General features: G+C 39.2%; 1 protein-coding gene across 1 annotated transcript in view; it reads left to right on the top strand.

Annotated features, from left to right (window-relative positions):
- Positions 1-23,859, top strand: part of UROC1 (urocanate hydratase 1) — a 43,011-nt gene that overhangs the window by 16,166 nt on the left and 2,986 nt on the right. The window contains exons 8-18 of the mRNA XM_010312323.2: positions 284-427; positions 4,190-4,278; positions 4,761-4,823; positions 5,518-5,697; positions 7,184-7,281; positions 7,536-7,608; positions 8,884-9,005; positions 13,627-13,697; positions 14,665-14,763; positions 16,475-16,574; positions 19,449-19,530. Coding sequence (XP_010310625.2) covers positions 284-427; positions 4,190-4,278; positions 4,761-4,823; positions 5,518-5,697; positions 7,184-7,281; positions 7,536-7,608; positions 8,884-9,005; positions 13,627-13,697; positions 14,665-14,763; positions 16,475-16,574; positions 19,449-19,530 — 1,121 coding nt within the window. The remainder of the gene's footprint in view (positions 1-283; positions 428-4,189; positions 4,279-4,760; positions 4,824-5,517; positions 5,698-7,183; positions 7,282-7,535; positions 7,609-8,883; positions 9,006-13,626; positions 13,698-14,664; positions 14,764-16,474; positions 16,575-19,448; positions 19,531-23,859) is intronic.

The following is a 23,859-nucleotide window of genomic DNA, read 5'->3' as shown; positions in this document are numbered from 1 at the left end:
TTTTCCTCAGCTCTCTTTTGCAGCCATCTTGAATAAGTCTCTATACCTCAAGAGCAGCATGTTGGGAACCACTGATTATTCTATTTCATGGTGAGAGAAATACACATAATCAGGATAGATGGTTTCATAACATCACTTTGTAACATGTTTTCTTCTTAAAAGATTAAAACAGTTTCATGACCCCCAAGTTTCAAACTGTTTGCAAAAGGAACAGAAGATCTTTAAATTTCAGGGACTCTAGGAAATAGAGCTCCTGATAATTGCTGTATTGTGTTGTGTGCAGCTCACAGTGCTCAATGCAGGCCGTCGCTACTTGAAGGCAGAAGACTTGTCTGGAAAGGTGTTTGTTACTTCTGGTCTTGGAGGGATGAGTGGGGCTCAAGCAAAGGCTGCAGCCATTGCTGGGTGTGTGGGGGTCATTGCAGAGGTGAGAGCATTGCTCCTTTCATTTTGTTGTCTCTCCTTCATGTGCTGAATCAGAACCCTCATTCTCCTCATCTGACATGTTCCTCAAGTAACCCTGACAAGCCAAACTCTTTTTTTGTTTCTTTCTTTTAAGATGCTCTTTTCTAAGATCTGTCTGTTCTTTTCATTGCTGAAAATTTTTACTGCTATTCTGCCTTCTATTTGTTCATTTACTAGGTCAGACTGTAAGGATATGGAGTGTAATTTCTTCTGATTGCTTCACAAATAATGCAGAATGATGCTGTCAGATGAGCCATTCTCAGTACTTGAGCTACCGTCATTTCATGTGTGAAAGGATGTAATTTCCACGGGCATTTCGCATGGGAACTGCACCCTCTGATGCCAAAAAAAGTCTATGTTAAGGAGGTGTTAGTTACATTAGGATTAATCCTTAATGCCTTTGGCACCCTTATTAGGTGCAATGGAAAGTACCTGTTAAAAATGTTGGTATGATTCACTCATCAAGGTTGGGAGTAATGAAGTTGCTTGGTGTTGTGATTCTTTGAAGTCAATGGGATTTTGTAAAACTGGAAGTTGTAAAGTCAGCTTCACTATGAAGATGGTGAGTCTAATTACAAGCATTTAGGACAATTCCAGTTTGTAGACAATGAAGGTAAGTTCTCCCAAGGGAAAATGCTGATGGGGGAGAAGTTCTGTAGTACCATTTTCCCTGTTCCCTGAAGCTCGCCCACAGCATATATTCTTTGTAAAGAGTCTGTCATCCTGATGTGATGTTTCTCTGTTCCAAATATGTTAAAATAGCCCAGCTATTTCCTCCCATAAACAAAGAGAATCTAATAACAATCTGTGATTCAAAGGCTGCTAATGTTCAAGCAATAACAATAATGTATGATAGGATTCATTGAATTCGCATATACCCTTAAGTATCATATATTACGCAGAACACCAACATCATAATCTTGGTAAGTATATATGCCTGTAAGTTTTAAGTGAAATATGTGCTCATATAAAAAAGTAACATTAGGTTCTCTTAACACCTGCATTTTTCAGCTATTTTGCTTATCATAGGACTCTTCCAACAAATCAGATGGAAGGATGGACTACAAAAACACTGCAACAATTTTTAACAGAAAATGTTACTCTACAATTCTGTGAATATGGTAGTGAATATCTTTAATGATATCGACTATTGAAAAACAATAAACATTTCCATGCATTTCTTTCCTCATTTCTACCTTTGCATTCAGTACACTGGGGAAACATTCTTGGAGCAGATATAGGACTGACCAAAATGCATTGAGCTCTTTATCTGTAGGTGATGAGCTCTTGTTACTGCTCAGATGAAGAGAGATTTTTGAGAACCAAACTCCAGCCAGAGCTGACTTGAGTGAGTGTTTAGCCTTCTCTGTTAGTCATTTACAGAGAGAATTAGCTGGCAGACCTCTGCTATGGGCATGCCACTTGCTGCAATGAAAAGGGTAAGAATATTGCAATCTGAACCATGGTAATTATAATTAAACTTCAAAACATAATGGGTCAGACTGCCCACGTCACATGCAGTGAATCTGACCTGCTCTGGCTTGCTCAGGTCTTATTCAGGGAAGGTTATGGTTTCATCTGTTTTACAATGATGGTATAAAAATATTTTTATTAGCACATGAGCTTTGCATGTATTTGAGATCTCATCAGGTACTTCCTGCAGATTAAATAAATTTATTCAATTTGATATTGAATAAATTATCTTTATTCAGACTTTTACTCTGTCATTATGATCTTTCAAAAGCTAGAATACAAAGGAAAGATTCCAGTGAAAGCTATTCAAGGCAGCCCTTTGTCCTTTTCATCTCTACGGCTGCAGATGATTTTGTTCAGGAGACTGAATATCGCCTGGTTTTTATCTCCTGTGAGATGATCCTTGTCGGATATGAGTCTCAGGAGCACATGTGGATAGCTATATATATGTACATATTATTTATTTAAGGAACTATTTATGCAAATGACATTGATGAATTGTGCAAGAGATGTCATTTTGTCAGCCAGGGCTTCTGAAGCTCAGGCAGAAGGGATTAATGGTGCAAGTCTTTTACCTCTTCTGTTTGACATGAAGCAGATTGTAATTTTATGAAATAATTGTGTGGAAGTCCTGACTATCTCTCTGAGCTGCATTAAGCTCTCTAGGGTTACACTGGAGGTGACATTAGCTCATCATGTTTGCAATTTTTTAAACTACTGAGATGCTGATCAAAAAATGAGCGTATTTTTGAACATGTGGTTCAAAGGAAACTAGTTTTCTGGAGTATGCTAAGTCTGTAAAACAGTGAGACTGTCAGAGAGGGCTGAAGTAAAACATGTAGGATGTGGTAACAGATTTAAATAGATCTGATCTGTGTTATGCTGAGCTTTAAATGAACCCAATTCCTGTAATTCATATGGATCATTTAATATCTTTCCTTCTGTGCTGATTTAAATAACTCTCAGAGAAGCTGTCCCTCACGGCACCTGACTTTATTGAGTAATTCCATTGGCAGTGACACTGATATTATCATAATCTGGGGTTTTGGAAGGATAGTCTTTATTACTGATGTGGGAAATGATGGAAGGTTTGTCATGCTAAGAATAATTAGGAAAGAAAAGGTTTCCTGGTGTTCAAGCAACTCTTGAATACAGCACTTATTTAATTTACATATAAATACTTTGTTAATGAGAAATAGTAGAATGAAAATGATGGGGGTAGGTTATAGAGAAGTAAAAATACTTTAATTAAATACTAGAAGATAATCAGGTTATGTGTTCTTATGCACACGCACCACTGTGGGTGTTTAAGTCTGTTGCTGCCACAGAAAATTGGCTTGAAATAATTTTGCCACTTGCTTTATGCCACTGATAGCTCATTATAAAAGTATTAATGATGTGCAAGTTTGTACATCGAACCATTGATATGGAATCTATGCCAAAGCCTGTGCAGTTTGTCTATCCATTTATATTTTTATCCAGCTGTCTCTTCTGCATATACACACTGACACACACAGAAGCTGAGCCCAGAAGAGAGTACAGATTTGGGATTGAGCTTGTTTAGAGCTTCAAAGTTCAAGCAAGAGGGAATTAAAGACGTAGTTTTGTTTTGATCCATTCCATTTTTCAGAGGCATTAGCCAGCTGGGACAAGAAAATGCTTTCCTCTTTTCTTTTCCATATTTGGTTGAGATTTTCAACCAGCAGTCAAAGAACAAAAGTGAGGGTCAATTTTATTCAGCAAACCATTGCTTCATCCTGGGCAGACTGGCAGAAATGTCTGTCTTTGAGCTGATCAAAGAAGATATTTCCTTAATTAAACAGAAATTTTATTTTCAAAGAAAATGGCTAGATTTGAAAAATAAATTTGAAACATTTTGGCTTTAATTTTTTCCAGTATAATAATGAAAAGAAACAATAAGAATAATTAAAATTAGTGAAAAAATATTACCTCTTGTACAATTTTAATGATTTTTTGCTTGTAAAATATTTTGAGAAATGATGTATCAAAAAATCTTTTTTTTCTTGCTTAAAGTCTGTAGTAAAAAAAAAAAAAAAAAAAAAAAAAACACACCACAAAAACCAGAGGTGAAAAATAAGTATTTGAACAATCACTATATTCTTAAGGCCAATGCAGGGCTATTTCCTTTACCTATTTGCTACTCTATCTTACAGACTAATTGAAAAACTAAAAGATGAAAGTGACTGGTTAGGGGAAACAGGAGTTTTAAGATCTCTGCTATTTCTCTTAGGTTGATGAAGCAGCACTTTTGAAACGTCACAAGCAGGGATGGCTGATGGAAATCTCTAACAACCTGGACCATTGCATTGCTCGTCTTAGGTATGACTTGTAACGGAACTCAGTGAGTTTATCTCTGCCTCCTAAGCCTCACTTCACATCTGTCTGCATTGTACTATTTTAGTGTGCATATAGAAGGGGTTGCAGGACACCTTCTTATTCCAGGTCTGGTTTTGAATGTGAATCCACCCTTCCAAACAGCAGTAGTTGTCATTAGTGACTAGCAACATTTACTGCAAGCCACTACCAATGCTTCAGACATTTTATATATGTTAAATGTGTCTTCATACAGTTTCATGAATATGCATAGAGCAATCACAAATATTGTTACACTTGAAGCATCACTCAAGCTTGCTGGAATCAGTGATTAATAATTACATAAAGGTTGAAAAATCTGTTGCCTAGAGGAGTGTTGGAAAACACAGACTTTTTTGCTGGGATTCACTCTGTATATTTGTACATTGCAAGATGAAATTATTACATGAGATGCATTTTCTTCAACAAATCTTTTTAATCTATTCTAGAGATGCAAGAAAGAATAAAATTGCCCTTAGTTTGGGTTACCATGGGAATGTAGTAGATCTATGGTAAGTAGTATATATAGATAATGTGTATATTAATCCTCTAGCTTGTTAGTCAACGTGGAATTCTCAAACTTGGAAAAGAAGAGGCATTAAACCTAGTGCTGAGTTCATTACTGTAAATGCTCATGAAAAACTATATTGTCAAAAGAGGGGTCTTCATCCTTGTGTTCTTCTTCCCAGTTGCTTCCCATGCACCTTCTCCTTTCCTTATGGAACAATGAATTTCTTAGGGAAAGAAGTCCCTAAGATTCTTCCGTGGATGAAAAAAGAATTCATCCCTTCTAACCTTTCTAACCAAAATGCCTTTGACTTCAGCAAAGAATAGAAGTATTGAGGTATTGATTGAATAAAAATAATCAGATGATGGATTCTGGCACTCTTGAGGCTTTATCCAATCATAAATCTTGCTGTCACACCATATACCAAGGGCTGAGACTGACCGGTAAGACTGGTATGTCATACTGGTATCTGACTCCTCTATCAGCATTCCTGCACAGCTAAATGTGAAGTATAAAAGTTGCACCTAAATCTTTGTCACCATCATTTCCCACCTCCTGACTGCTAAAACAAAGACTTAGCCTGCCAAGGGCATACCTTTATAAACAACCTCTTGGAGTGGAAGGAGTTCACCTGAAAGAGGAGCTAGAATGTGAAACATCAGCTTCTGTTCAAACACTCCATTCATTGTCTTCCCCAGGGAGAGGCTCGTATATGAGCTGGACACAACAGGAGAGCTGCTAGTTGATCTGGGGTCTGACCAAACTTCGTGTCATAACCCATTCAGTGGTGGATACTATCCAGTACAGCTTGGCTTTGAGGAAGCAAAGCAGCTCCTTTCCACCAATCCGGGGAAGTTCCGGACCCTGGTACAAGAGAGGTAATTATTTTGGTGACACATTTTTAACCTTTAAGTTTAATTGCTCTGCAGGTGATCAGATCTTTGTCTTTCTCACATGAAGTTTCTGTTCTTTGGTATTTCAGTAGAAATCTGGGGTAGAGCTACAGTTCTAATAACTCCCAACTTTGTACTTACACAGCTGTCACTCAGAATCTGGCAGACATCACTTACCCACCATTTTAGGAGTAGTCTCTAGTGCATACGTTCAGAGCTTTGAACACTAATGATTTATTTCACTTCTATAAATTCCTAGTTTTTAAAAATCTAGGACAATAAGTACAATTCCATGTAGTGTACTAGTTGGTTTAGGTTCACTGAATATAGCCTAAAAACCCAATGAGTAAGCCAGAAAGTCCATCTAGCCTACCATGCTTCCAGCTGTGGCCAGTAATGCTTTTTTTAGGGAAGGATAAGGATGGGGACAAACCCCCACCGTCACTCCTCCCAAATTCCTGCTACTGTAAGTTTTGCTTAGCATCTTGATTTTGGGGAGTTATTTCTGCTTTACAAGTTTGCAAGTGAAGTTGGAACTGGACATTATAAAGGGATTAATTTGGCATAATTTATATATACGTAAAGAACTGTGGAACAGAGGCAGCAAGCTGTACTGTTGTTCTCAACTGTACTTTCAAGACTATTGCTCCTACTCTGGTTTTGTTCACCTTGAACATTGCCACTGGAGACCTTTTTCCAGTAGAAGGTAGGATATGGGCATATAATATGTTTGACTTTGGATGAGGGAGCTACAAGGACCTTTCCAGTTTCCCAATCCTGTATCATACTACTAAGACAAAGGTAACAAAAAGGTAAATTTCTGGGAGGGACTCATTTCTAACAAGCTAAGTTTGATCTAAACAAATACAATTTCATTTGTTAGGCATTGATTTACCTCTCTAGAGTTCCAAGAGGTTACACCTATGCATGTACAACTCCATATGCAACTATGCATTGAGATTAGAACTGGATGATATTAAGTGGAAATGTTATCACAGAGGGCAGTCCTGTGGTATGGTCCACCTTTGGAAACCAAGGGAAAATTGGGCTGTTTTGGCCAAGGGAGAAGCCAGAACAGTGACGTTTAGCCATTTTCAATTTTTCTGTTTCTGCTCGCTTTCTCTCTGAACTCCTTAAACTGTTTTGCAGTTTTGTGTAAGCTGTTTTTTTGTGATTACCTTCCATCCTCAGAGCTGGCTGCATTTCTTTGCTGAAAGGCATGACCCCTCTCTGCTGATCAATGACGTTCCCTTAATGACTGTAAATCACTTCAAGATTTGGGGATAACAGGTTTTACAGAGATTGAAAGCATCTCAATTGATATTTTATGGGTTTATGTCTGAATTTCTCTGGGGTCTTTCAGTTCCATCTGTCTCCCCCTACTCCAATGCCTTTAATGTGTTCATGATATTATTCTTTTTGATATTTTATCAATCTCAGGAATAACTATTTGTTTCCTTCTTTATTTCAGTCTGAAGAGACATGTGGCTGCTATTAACAGACTAGCTGATAAGGGCATGTTTTTTTGGGATTATGGCAATGCTTTTCTCTTGGAAGCTCAAAGGGCTGGTGAGTAGATCCTGGAGTTGTTAGGTGGAAACAAGGACAACCCTGTATGCGTCTTCCCAGCTGTATATTTTGGTAGGATAGGGTTGGCCACTGTGTTATGCTAACTCTTTAGTGTCTCTCTTTTTCTCATTCTCCCAGACCCCTGACCATCTCTGTGGCTGAGATAGAGCCTTCATGGGAACCCAGGTGCAATCTGGTTTTACATTTTATAGTTTTTCTTCATCAAGTCACTGACTATTAAAATTATTTTATAGGTGCTGATGTTGAGAAAAGAGGAGCCAATAAAACAGAATTTCGATATCCTTCCTACGTTCAGCACATCATGGGGTATGTTGGGGACTTTGGAATAAAGCACTCAAGTGCTTTCTTATTTTTCTCCACTCTGGAGTAATGTCCAGTGTGGTTTAGGAAGATGTCCTGTTGGCTGTAAGCATCATGCTCATGTTTGCTATTGGCTTCCTTAGAGTTACTCCTTGCATTCTCCTGTGTACAGGGGAAAAGAAGAACCAGACCTGGGGGGACATGTTGTATATGATTAACATAAGTATATTCTGACAGCAGAGGTTTTGCTAACATTTTGTCCTGAAAAGTATGGCATGTCTTGATAATTTGGTGTAATAGCTTTATCCTTTTTAGAATTAAAAAGTCTTATGAAAGCAGGCACCAGATGTGTGAACAGTAAGCTAAAACATTGCCAAATCAAAACTCTTCACTCCTTTACATCAATAGCTGCATTTTCTCTTTTGTTGCATTAATTTTTCTTAAGCAGTTCTGCTCAAGAGAATAGCCAAGTCACAGCCTTAAACTATAACTATATGCAACTTCACTTCTAGGTGCTAAAAATTCAGAGCTTGTCTCTTTGGAGCAGTAGAGCTCAATTCCAAATCATTAAAGCCTATGTCCACATAGTTAAAGACATTAAAAGCACTTCTGAAATAGGACACTCTTCTGCCCATGTCACCAACTGTACCGCTTACCCAAGCTATGCATACGGCTTGTAGAAAAAGCTGAGCTCAGAGATCTGTTGAGGGACTGGGTTTATAACACCTTTTGCCTCTGAGTTATGCTTAGCTTCCCCATACCATGTGAATAAGAGTTTGAACGTAGAGTAACACACCAAATGGATTCGATCTCCTCTGGAACTCAACTGAAGTGTGTCTTACTATTGTATATAAACAATGTGGACAGCAAATGAGTCTGGACTCAGGCACTTGTTCAGAATCTACATTTGTTTGATAGCGTAGATGCACTCTACATCTTTTAGCCTGGGTTAAGGATGAAAGGACCAGGCAGCAAGGAGAGTATATTTAATGAAACAAAAGAAAAAGTACAATTCATCTGATGATGCACTTGTTTGAACTGCCCAACATTCCTATCAAAATTTTGGCCTGACTGTGTTTTTATACACCAGTTGATGGTTGCATGAAACAGCACTGTTTAATTTCTCAATTAATGGTTTCTGATGCTTCTGTTTAGATTAGTTCATTGAAAATGTTTCGAATTCTTCTCTCTCCAGCTAATGAAAGAAAAGCACTGCTAGCAGCCAGGATAAATAAGGAAAGAATTTCAACCATCTCTTAATGAAACATGTTCTCTTCCCAGAGACATTTTTTCCCTGGGATTTGGGCCATTCCGCTGGGTTTGTACCTCAAGTGACCCACAGGATCTTGCTACCACTGACTCAATTGCCATGTCTGTGCTGGAAGACTCTATACGTCAGGGAGGTAAGACACCATCCCATGCCCCCATCACTGGGGGTGCTTCTGGGGAGAAAAGGAAACGGAGTTGTACAATGTTTGATAGCTTTTGGCTGAAACTGTAGAAAGCACTCTTTTGCCTGTTCCATGGGGGCAGGAAATCTCACTGTTCTCCAAACTCCTATAAGGAGCATAACCAATAGGTAATATATAAAAATACCGCGTAGAGACGTTATTGATCTCAAAACTATTGTTGCAGTTTTGGCTAAGAGCATTTCTTTTCATTTGTTACAGATTTTCCTGTGCTTTGCCACCTTGAAACTTTAAGGCAAACAGTATCTTTCACCAATAGGTGTCCAAGAGTGTGTGGATTTGGTTTTGGTGGTTTGGGTTTTTTTAAGGAGTCAAATTGCTTTGCCCCGTCTCACAGGTGAATGAGGCATGGGAATTTAGGGAGGTTCGTAAGAGGCAGGAAACCCAAGTTTCATGGGTGTGGTGCTCCATCCAGTGTCATTTATTTGTGATTACAATTTTGAGATCTTTTTCCTTCTTTTTTGTCATTTGTTAATACATTGACAGATGTTTCTTCTCACTGATGGAAACAATCTGGAATATATGCATGGCTCTGTATGCTACTCTAGTATCTAGGAATTGCATGGTCTTTCACTTCTCCATGTCCCCAAAAGTGGGCTATTACTATTATCCCCTGCTTATGAATGGGAACTGAGACAAAGCTAATTTTGTGCCAACACACATGAATCCTAATCTCTCAGGTTGCAGTGGAAGGCCCTACTCCTTTCCCTTCTTTTGTCTACTTCTACAGTAGCTGGACAGCAGGCTTGAAGATGTGTCATTGTCCCCTAGCACTGAAGTCCTCAGCTCTTCCATTTCCAGAGGGGAGCTTTGTGCTTCTCAGAATCAAGGAAGGGATCAGAAGGAAATGGATCACAAATCCAAAGTGTATTTTATGGGTAGGAGAGCATAATATTTTTATCTGGTAATATTGAAATATTTGTTGCTTCTTTCATGAAAGACATCATTGAAATATGAATAGAAGTGTGAAAATTTTGAATGCTCTCCTATTTGTTCTGGAACAGTTATGAGGATCTAGGGTGGTATTTCTGAAAGATATACCACATTCAGATACGTCTCATTTGAAACAAAACTACTATTGTCTTCCTATAATGTAAGGCTGGTGTCCAGCCTCCTTTTCCTCCCAATAGGTGAATTATTGATAGAGTGGGTCTGACTCTACAAGGTCCTTAGTTCTGTCTATTCTCCTAAATTTTCTTTAGGAGTCATCTTAGAGAAATAGCACTGGCACATGAAGTGTTTGTAATGCAATGACCCAGAAGTACCTACCCTGTTCTACGGATATTGAAACTTTCATGGTTTTAAACTTAGTCCCTCAGCTTAATTGAAGGGAGAGTGAAATCCTATACTTTAGTGCTGGTTCTATCTTCAAAAATTTGTGGTAATCTTTCTGCAATGTACTACAATCTTCAGTCATCTCTCAGGATTGAACTGATGCATGACCTTTGGATGGTTCGCATTGCAAGACTGGGAAATTAATCAGTTACTGTGTGTACAATAGTATGTGGGTGTTTATATAGATGGTAATATAAAGCTGGAGAGAGAAGTCTCTTCCACAGACAAAAAGCATTGAACTATTGCATGTATATTCTTAATTTAAATGAAAAATGACATTTAAAAAATCCCAATAGGTGAAAACAGGCTTATGGGCAAGGCTATTACTGAATTTGCTGTTGAATTTGGCAGGACAATGGGAATAGGATTTCAAAGAGAAATGAAAAAATAATTTGGCCAGAAAATAAGCAGCCATTCATGGATTCATGTTTTTGAGTATTCCACTTGCTGTCGATTTCCTATGGGACCTGGGCTGGGACCAAATTCCAAGGTCTGGATATCCTCACACACATATACATCTAAAATCTGAACCTGCCTTTGAATTTTATAAAAGAATCTGTTATGAAGGCTGAGTAAAAACTCCGCAAAGCTGAAGTCTGTTGCATTCCAAGTCTAAACTTTTGACCTGGCCTTGAGTCCGATGTTAAACATTCTTCTCCTTTTGTGGAGATGAATTTTTGTGCTTAAACCTCACAAACTGTGGAAAAAGTCCTATGTAGTTTTATTATCTGCTTCCACTCCTAAGGTACTCAATCTTTTAAGTTAGCCTTTGCCCAAGAGATGCAGCACCGATTTACACTGGAGTGTAAATTTGGTTTATGATCTCTGTGGTAGTTTGAAGGCTGAGCTGATGCATAACAACAATACAAATCTCCCAAGATCAAAGAGACCCAATCTCTGTTGATGAGGACTATTCCTCTGAGTACACAATGCTTCCTAGTATCTTTTAAACCCTAAATAAGTACAAGAGCCTATGAAATACCAGAAACAACACAGTAGTTTGCCTGACTTCAAAACATATTCTTGTTGGAATGGGGAGGTGGGGGCAGCAGTTTTGCAAATGACACACACAGAGCTGCTCTAAAGGTAAGGTCTTTCTAGAAAGAACTGTAGGATTTTTTCAATTGCAGGAAGTAAGACTAAATAAAAGGGAGGATTCTTCACTTCCCCTGGGATAATTGATGAAATCCAACTTTGGACACACCACAGTTTAGGACAGAATGTGACTTTATTGGAGCTGGTTGAGAGGGACAAATGTACTGTGGTGAGATATGTCCTTGTAGCCAGTATTCTCATCTGGCTTATCTTCTGGATATGTTCTATAGAATTAACAGACAGCAAGATCTTTTCTATAAGTTTGTGCACTGTGAAGTATAAAATATAGTAAGTACTCTTCTGAGATACCTTATAATAGTGATAGAAAGGAACTTATTCTCTATTCAGTTTTCTAGAGTAACTTCTGTAAACGCTCATTAAATATCTATAATAACCTAAGTGAATACGGCCCATTACCTTCTAGAAGATGTTTCCTCAAAGCTTATGAATGACAGCACAATTCTTCTAGGACAGCACTAGCAGATGTTTCATCTTTCACTCCCTGTGAAGCTAAGAGCTGACATGCTAATCCTCATTGCAGAGTTTAGCAACTATCACTTGGAGCCAACCCCTAAACCACTGACAGGTCTTTTTAGGATCATTAAAGCTCTCTGTATGAAAGGCCTGCCTCTGCAGGAATGAGCATATTTTACATTTCCCTTTAACAATGTGTTTAATCTGCATTAAATATTAATATCTTTCCTTTTCCTAGTTTTACTATGCATATCTTCTGACATATTGCCTAGTGGAAAGACAGTAGTCTAAACACTCTTCTCAGTTGCTGGGGACAATTTCAAGTTAGCAGCGTGCAGTTTCTCCAGTTTGACTGACTTCCAAACATAAGTCATATGTATATTATAACTTGACTTGAAAATGAGTGAGAACTGGAAAGTGATGGGGAACATGCTATCTTGGCCTCCACAGAAATGATTATAACTTGAAGCTCCAAAGCATGAGCAAGCCACTTTGGCTTAGCATGTTGCCACATGCCAGCTGAGCCCTGGTAGCTGACCACGTCTCTCAGGACAAGGTGATGTGACGTAGCTTAGCCCATACAAAAAGAGCCTACAGGCAGTAACTTCTCCAGCCACTGTAACCTCATCTGAGCTCACACTCAGCCTGCGTGGAAAGGCATAGTTGCAAAAGCCCCAAAAATTAAGATAGTAAGACAATGCTTCTGTCCCATTCCATACTCCCTCCCCCTTTCATTACTCACATGCTACAGATGGTGCCATGCCTTTGGAGGCAGCTGATTGTACTGAGTGTGTATCTGATATGTGCCACATTTCACTGTCTTTCACTTCAAATGTCTTTATTCTTACTCCTCTTTGGTTTGGCTGATTGAGATGGAATGGCACAGATATAAATGAGAGGAGAAGCTGGAAAATATCAAAACCATTATATATAATTCTCTTCTTAGATAACAGCATATATATCTAAACAAGGTGTAGGGTGGATTTACACATAAAGTAGCTACTCCATAAGAAGTTTTTCTGTGCAGTTTGTGCTCCATAGTAATGCAAGGCAACATACCTCTGTTTGTAGGACAAGGGACCTCAGTTTTATCTGGGGATAAAAACATTCATGTGGGTCATTTAGTACAGAGCAATTGCTGTGCTACAAGTCTATATCCCTGCATTGGTGTAGCTTATCCTCGAGTATGTATTGCCAGCTGCTTCTGAGAATTTCTGCTGGCTGACTCAAAGGATTTATTTACTACCCGATGCAAATCTGGACTGTAGTACCCAATGTCACGGAGTTTGCTAAAGCTACTAAATTTAGCAAGGGCTTGGAAAGGGATTGGGCATTTAGTAGGCATCAAGCCAAAAATGAATGGTACATGTAACCTCTATTTCAACATTTCAACGTTTAACTTGGTTTGCTAAAGATCTCAATGGGAGTTATTGTTCCAGCTGTCTCCTGGACAACATCTCATACCTTCCTCTAAAGATATGGTACCAGTTACTGCATCAGCTGCAGAGGATTCTATATAGCATTTCCTATATGCGTGCTTGTATCTGAGAGTAGAATTTGACTTCCTAGCATTGTCAGATGAATTAAATTAAATTTAGGGCATATTGCATTCATTTTCAAAACTTTTTTTTTTCTTGCTTTCTCTTGCAAGTGAGCTCATCTGTGAAGCAGCAGTACCATGACAACATCCGCTGGATTCGGGAGGCTGGCAGGCACAGCTTGGTAAGTGCACAACTTCCTTCAGCACCTGTGACCACTCCTGGTCTAGAATGCAGTTTTTGAATGCTGGAGTGAAAAGCAGGACTGGGTATGAATGAAAACACTGGCTGAAACTCCCAGGGCTGTTAAATTAAACCTCTCTCACAGCAGGGTTTTAGGGTGAGCTGAAGCAGTTCTTTCCCTCCACTTCCTCATCTGGAAATGTTCAAATAATCCAGCAATATCTAGTCTTGTATCTGGAGTGAAACACATCAATGATTCTCCCTCCACCTCACTTGTAACTCCCTTTCTTTCAGACCACTACTCAAAATGTCCTTCTCGGCATTGCTTTGGCCCAACCTCTTCAAGCCTGCAGTTCCTAGTGCCCTTTTCAAAACAGGTGATGAGGCCAAAGAACTGCCATCCTTTTGCACTGTGGGAAGAAGGATACCAGTGAGGCATCCTTTGTTTTTCTTTTAGGGCAGGATCTCACTGTGAAGCTAACTGGTAACACTGTGGGGTTCATGTGCTGTCCTCAGCTGGAAGCCAGGTTGGTCTGTGGGGTAAAAGCTGGAGAGGAGCATAGCTGTGCAACACAGATATTCTTTACCATTCTTTGTCTCCATATTTCTCCTTCCTTCCAGCCCACCATTGCCACTTCCAAATCTCTGCTTCTCCGCTGTTGATAACGGATTTGTTGATAGGGGGATTATAGCCTAGCAATCAATCAGGTTGATTTTAAAAGTAGGATTTATTGGACAGTAGCAGCTGAATACAGAAATACATCTCACTGATTGTGTGAATGGAGATAAAACTCAGTTCAAAGAGGGACTTTAATTTCTTTTTTTTTTGTGGAAGCTGGATGTTGACGAAGAAATAATCGGCACTTTTGCCTACAGAAGGGATCAATGCTGTGACTTCATTTATCTGGGGCCTGAAGATAAGCCAGTTGCACAGAGAACCTTATCGCTCTGGCATTTTTATTTTCCAGGTTGTTGGCTCTCAAGCTAGAATCTTATATTCTGATCAGAGGGGTCGTGTGTCTATAGCCATGGCTATTAATCGAGCGATTTCTGAAGGAAGGATTAAGGTTTGTCTTTTTTGTCTTGATATGGTCCGGTAATTGTGTTTAATACCTGAAACTGGGGTGGCAGGTGGGAAAGGAGAAAGCTTTAACCAGTGAGAGCAGAAGTGCCTGCTGTTTACATGGGACCAGTATTCTGTCAGCATGTATCAGAGCTCAGTCCTCCTCTCTGCTTGTCACCACTATTGCGCTATGTGATAGGAGAGAGACAGGTTTCTAAACCCTCTGATATACACTACCTTTTATTTCATATTGGGAATACTTTCTCTTTGGGCATTTACAAGCACAACATATCCTGCTGTGATTTGCTGAAAACACAAGGCCCCAAACATTAAAAGTAACAAGACTGTGCCACTGCTCAGTGCTTCTTACCCTCTGTCCCTCACTTTCAGCCATATTATGGCTACAGCCAGCTCTGCAGTCAATTTTTGTTTGCATTGCACATGTGAATGAAGAAAATAGTGCACTATGCCACTCTAGTGCATAATGAGTAATATCTTATCATCTGGGTAAAATCCCACTGACCATAGGTTGTGGTGGTAAAAGTACATACTGTGGGCAAGATTGTATAGGGATTTTCCAAGTTTTTTATGAGTATTGTAGATAGATGTACAATGTGACATCCTGGGGGGGACCAAAATCCTGAAGCCACCACTCAGTAATTATACCCATTACTTGCTGTGTGTACAGCAGCATCAGACCAAGGCATTGTCACTCATTCATCTCCATCTTTTTTATAACTGAATTACAATTACCCTTTTTAAAGGGGTAAACTCAAATAGAACTTCAAATGGATTCCAGCTAGGAAAGGTCTGGTTTTTGTTACTCAGAAAATGTTTGTTAAAATATTTCAAACACTGTTGACCTTCTCAGGATTCACAATGAATGTCACTGCAAGATAGTCTCAAAAACTAAACCTGACCAGACAGAGCACTCCCTTGGAGCTATGACTGACAGGGTCAGACTCCCAGGCCCTTCAGATTTTGTTGCGTCCTTTTTTCATTTCTGCAAATCTCCATTCCTCCTCTTGCAAGCTGGGTGCTCATGTCTGTTTTCATGAGAAAGATTTTCTCATTCATTGCCAGCATAAGAGAGCCAGCTAATTCCATGCTATACCATGCCAAGAGTGAATTATTCTTAGATAAACCCTGTGCATGGCAAATGATAATGAAGACCTGCAAGCTGATCTAGATTCATACTGTCAGTTAAATTCCAGATCAAGAATGGACTTGTTTGAGCTGTATGAAATCACATTTTCATTGCTAACTTATTTTCAGTCTTGAAGTCTTCCAAAAGAATGAAAAAGTGTAAAATTTCTTGCTGTTAGTTTTCATTTTCAACAGCAAACAAGAACTATTTTTGAGTGAAGATTTTTGCATACTGAAATGTCTTTGAAATTTCAGGAAAGAAATGTTCAGATGAAATAACCATACTGCTTCCCCTCTTCTTCGTGCCCTCCTTTGACGATGCCATTGGCATAAAAACAAGCTCTTGTTCTTAGTGATGAAAGGATGGTGGCTTTCATGAACAGTATGTGAACTGTTTTATAATAGTTTTATAATAAATTCTAGCAGGCAGAGAAGGTGTTTCCGGGGGTTTAGGAGAAGGGGACAAAGCTGAGATTTGAAATGACAGAAGTGAATTCAGCAAATGATGATCCTCAGTAGCACTGGCAGTCCATGAAGAATTCCGTTTTCTTGTCCTTGGCTTTTTGCAGGCTCCAGTAGTCCTCAGCAGAGATCACCATGATGTGAGTGGGACCGACAGTCCTTACAGAGAAACGTCAAACATTTATGATGGATCAGCATTTTGCGCAGGTCAGCAGAGCAGCTGAGGCTTTTCTGTCTGGGCAAACAAGGAAATTGCTTTAGAAGATAAATTGGATTTTTTTGCAACATTTTAAAAATGTTTTTGTTTAACCCTTTCATCCCAATTAATCAGATTTCCTGAGAAGCTTTGTGTGTTTTAAGTGATACAGACATGAATGTGGAGCTAGTTAAATAGGAGAGGTCCAGAACAATGCTGAAAATTCAATGAAGATGCATCAAATTTACCTGAATGTAAATGGAGAGCAGTCTATCTCAGAGGACTGTATCTTTTGTTTTATTTTAATTTTGCACCTCACTGTTTCAAAGAGGTGATCTGAGCAGAATTACAGCCCTGCTTCCCTGGGATCCACAAGATCAAAGTCAGGTCTATGGTAGTATTTTGTTTAAAACAAAAAGATTCAGAGCTGTGTTCATTTCATTGCCTGAGGACTCGAGAAAACAAATCTGGAGTTTGTGAAGGGAACTTTTCTGGTCATAAGGGAACATACTTTGATAGTAAAAGCATAAAAATGGAAGTCAGCCCTATTCTGGATTAGACTCCAAGCCTTGTTGTTCACTTACAGTGTGACCAGGCAAATCATGTAGGTTTGCTATGCAAAAGGAGCCTTTAATTCTGCACACCTGACCTGAAATAACCAGACTCAGCTTTTAAATTTGTGAAATGGTGCTTTAGAAAAATACACCCAAGAAATATCAGATTGGAGACCTGAAAAAGATGAGTGAAGCACTAAGCAATTTTTAACCTAAATCTTCCTCCATTTTCCATCCATAAAGTGGAAATTAGGCTAATAGCTTTAGCCCAGTAGTGTTTCTGCATGTCATGAACTGACAATCACAACGTGGCTTGAGATTGGAGGATACAAGCTGCTAGAGAAGGAGAAATTATGATAGAGGTAGCTGAGTGTATTGAATTACTTCCATTATAGGAATTCATAATAGAACCAAATTATGGCTCAATTTTAAGGAGAAAAGTTCCCTGCTATCTTAACTGGATTTCCTGATGAAATGAGACTTTTAGCTGTGTCTATCAGTCCCACTTCAATGCTGTTTGACTATGTTGGCTAGTTCTAATAGGCCAGATGGATAGATGCCTCAAATAATGTTTGGTTCTGACAAGCTGTGAAAAAATGGTGCAGCTGCACAGAGAAGAGCGATCCAAAGTAATGTCTCCATCAAAGGGCTTAGCAACATAAGTAAACCTCAGACAATGCCCTCAGAAGAGGGCAATAGAAACAAGGCTTGCTAAAACCTCATTGCTCTTCATGCTATGTGGGTTTTTTTCTTTGCATTTTGTGATTTACATGAACTATTTGCCTTCTCCAAGGGCTTATCTAAAGGCTGTTGACCACTGATTTCCCTGGTCTTTGAAACCAGGCCTAACTTTTACCAGATGAGCCTCTGGAGGTAATAAAAGAACATCTTGTGTCTTCTCTCTCCCTTCTTTCCTGTTGTTTTAACACCACATTTGAGCTGGTTCAGGTGAAATTGGCTCCTCTTTAGCACACAGGAATTTTTTAGAAGTGTTTGCCTGTCTCATTTTGTTTTACAGTAAGTACCTGGGCCTGATCCTTGGCAAACATGGGTCATTGCTCTTCTGCAAAGTATTTCAGCACAGACATTTGCAGTTAGTGACCTTTACTGAAGCCAAGGAGCAGCAAATTATTACATCGTTAGTCTACTTGCCATGCTTCTTGCCCAACCTTCTCTCTTACCAAGCTAGTGGCTGAGGAAGAAATCTGTACATCTTAGAATATGGGGATTTTGATCTTTCCCATTCCCTTCTGACAGCACTGTAATTATGATAATTGGGTTGTTAAAGTGACATAATGCCAGATAAAAGATGTCATAATGGGGCTTTTGACAGGCTTTAACATAGATTAGTGCTCGAGTAAACTCATTTTTCTATCAGACACCTAACAACTGTGGGTCTGCAAATGTGGCTGGTGGGCATATTGCTGTTTGTGTGTCCTTTTTTTTTTTTTTGCTATTAAAAGCAGAGCAAATAATCTATTAAATCTGTCCTGAATTAAATCTGGACAAAGGTTTTCAGTAGATTTTACTGTTATCCTCTGTATGTACCTCTTTCCACCTCTCTTGGTATGTGCTTTGGAACAAATTGTCGTGAACATACAAAATTATAGTGAACACTTCAGTGGAAATCATGCATTTGACATTAGTCAAATTACATTTGTCTGCTACATTATTTTTCTTCATTTTTTAAAATAAAAGAAACCTCCTGTGTGATTTCAGCAGTTCATATTCAGGGTAAAATTCCCACATGTCCAGAGAATTGGGGCCAATATCACTTTCACCCCAACTTTGTTCCCAAAATGCAACTCCTTAGCTTTAGACTAGCTTTCTTCACAGGGCTGAATTAACTCTGCAGTCTAATCTGAAAATACTTTAGGCTTTTGAGATCTGTAAGGCGTGTAGTTTTCCAGGTGCCTCCCCATTTTGAAACCCTCCACACAGATGTGTCCAGCCTGTTCTTCCATGACTTGAGGCATACCAAAGGAGAGGATTGTATTTTTTTGCACCTTGAGGAGGTATCTCCCAGCTGAGGAGGGGCAGGTTCTTCAACTGCTTGAATTGGATCACAAATGCATAAAGCACCAGGGTCCTCACAAACTAGTGTGAAACTGGCATTTGCTTTCTCTAGCACAGAGGGAAAGAGTGGCAGGAAAATCTCTCTTGCCTGTTCCTCTCAAGAATGAGACATTCACTGTATATCTGTGAGAGAAGCTGTGACTAAACACTGCCTACACATAGCCAAAATCAAGGTATTAGTGGAAGGAGTGAGCAGTGCAACAAAAAACCCAAATGCAGCATGTCGGAGCCATAACATCTTTCCTCTCCTCCTAGACATGGCGGTACAAAATTTTGTAGGAGATGCGTTCAGAGGAGCAACTTGGGTCGCATTGCACAACGGTGGTGGAGTCGGCTGGTAAGAACTTGTTTGTTTCTAAAGCTGGACTCTGAATCCCATTTCCACTGCTGGGTATGCGTGTGGGGAGGAGAGACAGGAGGGGAATTGCAGAAAAGATCTGTGTATTATTGGAATAATATAAGGTAAAGTGTGGTGTTGTATGAGGATTTTTTAATTAATGCCCGTATGTCTAGAAAAAGTGTTTTGGACATTGGCCACAGCACAGTTTGAAGAACTTAATTTGCCAAACAAGGACAGTCTGCTGTGGTCTTTTTGAACAGATTCTACTTCCAAAGTTGTCTTCACACATGCACAGCCAGAGTGTTAGTGGATGGATTATGTTTAGATTTCCCCTTAAGCTGTATTTAAATCTGTGACCTTAGGACCCCAATATAAATGCCCATGTGCTAAAGTGCAATGAGGGGTTATTGATACAAAACAGCCCAGGTGCCAGCAAACCCCCCCGGTCTTCTTTCTCCCCTTGCTCGTGCCTCGTAGATAAAAGACCACAGTTAAGTAAGGACTGGGTTAAACACCTCCTTCACATAAGATGCAGGACTAAAATTCCTAAACTAAGAAGCAGAATGAAAGAAATATCACATATGGAGAGGGAAACTGATCTCCACCATATGTCACTGAAAGGTTACTCTGGATTGACAGAGGTATAGGGAAAAGGAGAGCCTGGCCATGCTGCAGAATCTTTAGTTCTGGTTTGTTCTTTCCAGCATAGTCCAGCAAAGCCTCTCCTATTTACAGTCATGTCTTCATTTTGTGATATTGCCAGTCAAAAGGGGCACAATCCTCTACGCAATACTGTAGTGAACGCTCCCACTTCCCTGTTCCATCCAGCTCTGGAATATGCCAACAGCAGCAAGCCAAAGAACTTGCAGCAGATGTTATCCTCAGAGACATTTGATGATACTTAATTATTACTCATCTGGATGAGATGAATCTAGAAAATATTCCTTTGTCAGATGGAGAATTCCCTCTCCTGTACTCTAATTCCTTTCATTTCAGTCAAGTAACTACTGAATAGAAGGTACACGAGAGCAAAACTGAACAATGGGATAAGAAAGCTTTCTGAGGGCTTAGAAACATAGAGTGAAAATCTTCCTTTACTGACTTCAGTGATAACAACCACCATGGCCAAGATTTTAGTCACAACTTCTATAACTCTGAATGGAAAATGTGTGCCAGAATATCTTCTTACTCTGGTCATCTCAGATTCCAGAGGTACCACCAGACTAGATCTGTCTGAATTGTCTCAGCTGAGTTGAACCTTTTAAAATATCTGCTTATGAAATACAAGCAAAGAAAATAACTTTCCACTACATGTTGTCCAAAATATTTTGAATGTTATGATATTAATAATTATTAGAATTGCTAAAATAGTTGCTTATGCCATGAATGTTCTGTGCATTGATGATGCTTAATTCAAAGGATACACTTTATTATATTCCCTATCTCTCTGGCCTCTGTAAGGCCAGTCCCTCCTGCACACTTCTAGCTCTCTGAGCAATTCAAAGAGATTGGCTGAATGGTGAGCCTGCCCTTACTTCTGGAAAACTGGCATTGATCATGCTGCAATTTCAGTTGTATTGTTTTAGTTGTTTCTTAAGTGGAGTTACATCATTAGAAAGAAGCTCTTCCCCAAGGCAGAGCAGAGGTGCTGTCATTTATGTAATGTGTCAGAAAATTAGCGTGTGTCTATTCACTGAAATCAAAATATCGATGGAAAACCAGGGTTTGGTTATCCTTTTTGACGTTTCCTATGGCTGCTTAGTGGCTTGTCATCATGGAACAGTATCTGCTCACCTTGTTCCCAGGAGCAGTCATAGCCCTCTGTGATTAAATTACTGTGCTTCAGTGAAGAATGCGGAGCCTGAAAATTAGGCCTGTCTCTGCATGAGCCTTAATAAGCCGCCATGCTGAGACTCAGATGTGGTAACAATGTCGTGTCATCAGATGCTGTGGTCTGGAGAGCCCCCGAAAGCCACAGCACGACAGGTGGTTCTGCTTGGCTTACCTAATCATGGCACCACCCTGGCTAGTTAAAGCACTGCACTCCTTTGCCTTCTAATGAGAAAACCAGGAATAATTTAAAGGTTGTAAGAGAAGGAAAATCAAACCCCAACCATAACAAATTATTTTCTTTGCCTGGAAGAGACAGATGCCTTTAGTTTGTAGGACCCTGTTTTTCTTTTTCTCTGGAGAGCTAAAAATTCATCTGACTTTGGCATAAAGAAATGTCCATGTGCCTGATAAAATCCTCTTGTCATCAGCTGATTCGGAAATGTGAAAGTACACGTGGAAGCTTATATATATATATTTAAAAACAAATATGCATATGATTAGAGAGGAATCAAATTTTCATTGGGAAGTTTCTGTTCAGGGAGTTGAGAAATGGCAATTGCACTGTGTTCAGCTCCCAGTCCTCTCTGCAGAGGCTGGGCTTGCCTGGAACGGCTACATATCTGAGACTAGAGAAGTGCCTTTTACCTGCTTTGATTTTTCTGTGCTATAGCCTTGTGGGACAAACAGAAAAAGCAGGATTAATATTAATTTAGCTGGAATCTGCATCACATGTGCTGTTTGAAAGACTTAAGATTAACATAGTCTTGACTATAATTACAGCAAATGAATGTTATTAATTTCTTGCTGCCTGTTTATTTGCAGGAGAATGTATATTAGTACGGAGTCTGAGTAACCTGTAGTAACAAAAAGGCAGAAGCAATTTAAGAATCAAACTGCACTGTTGACAGTGTGACATCTTGATTGTGAGAGAGGCCTTGTTTTCTTTGATCACCTTAGAAGGAGACGTCTGGAAATTATAGGAGGTAGTTTAGGTCAAAATGCCACATGTTTCTTTAATTACCTGAAAATGTGATCCAATACTAATGAAGGCAGAGAGCTCCCCTTTAAAAGTGAGAGGTTTTGCTAGAAAATCCATCCTAACAAACGTTGGCGCTTAATTTACGAGTGATTTTTAGACAGTATGATGGATTCTGATGAGTGATTCTGATTTACACTGGAGTAACTCCATGGAAATTGATGGAGAGGCTCTAAATTTATGGAGTGCAAGTGAGATCAGACACTCACTGTTCATGCCTAAGCTTCAAAGGATGCTCTTTGGGATGCTGTGCACAGAGGGGATCTTCGCCACTGAAAGATCATCTTCCCATATGGAATATCTTTATAAAGCACTGCTCCAGAGGTCTGATTTTCTTATTGTCTGATATTGCCAATAGGCTGTCTTGAGGTGTGCTCATACTGTGATCCCAATTACATTGCAATAGCATCAGTGATGTACCAAGCTAGAGTACACTTATGAACTTTGACAGTATAGTGCTAATTTGGTCTCTGTACACAGAAGCAGCAGAGTATGGCAAGGAAACTGGCCCTGATCTTGATATAACTACATTCGTAATGTTGTCATCTAGTCTGGTCCCCTCTTTTGGAGAAGACAGTAACAACATGAGCTATTCAAAAAGTAGAATTTGCAAGAAATGCAGATGTTTGGATGTTTGTTTTCATCCCAAAATGAGACTTAGAGCAGAACTAATGAAAGATTTCACACAGTAAAAAGATCCTGGGAATTAAATTCTAGGCTGAAAAGTGTTGACAGTGTCAATCAAAAAGAAACATTTTATTTTGAAGAGTCAGAGCTTACAATATTCAAACATCTCAATTGAAAACATGACTTTGTTTCAAATTTTCCTGTTAAAGATAAACTGATTTATTCACTGACATTCTGCTGGTGAGAACTGTCAGTTTCAAGAAAACTGTGCCTTTCAATAGAAAATGTATTTGTAATAATCATATATCTAATAATGATAAAGTGGAGGGAATTCACAGAATGGTACTGTGGTGGTGAGATCTGGAGCTCTAAGTTCCTTGCTCAGCTATGTGATAGGGTCCTACTTAGCACACAGGTAGTGTATATAACTAGTGAAAGGGAATTAACAGCACATAAGTATTACATTGAAAATGAGAAAATGTGAGTTCTAGTTTCAGGAAGTAGATCTCAGGTCTGTGCGGCTCCAGTATAGCCTCATTTCCCAAGAAGCTCAAGTTACTGCTGGAAAATATACAGCAAGAAACAATTCCTTCCTACACAGGATGACATCTAACTCCTGTTTAATTCATGGACATGTCTGATGTTATTCTGTGTAAATTTTGTAGACTTATTCATTACATTAACTATAAAACACAGAGAACAAAATCCTGCCTCCAGGGATTTCCATTAGTAGTCTCTCATACCACGTGTTGTTGTATGATATGCCCTGTCCCTCAGGTATTGCTGATGCTGAGCTATAGTGCCAGAACTCGTATAGATTTACAGCAACA

The sequence above is a fragment of the Balearica regulorum genome, chromosome 10 (assembly GCF_011004875.1).
Source record: "Balearica regulorum gibbericeps isolate bBalReg1 chromosome 10, bBalReg1.pri, whole genome shotgun sequence".
Lineage (NCBI taxonomy): Eukaryota > Metazoa > Chordata > Aves > Gruiformes > Gruidae > Balearica > Balearica regulorum.
This window is presented reverse-complemented; position numbering and strand designations above follow the sequence as displayed.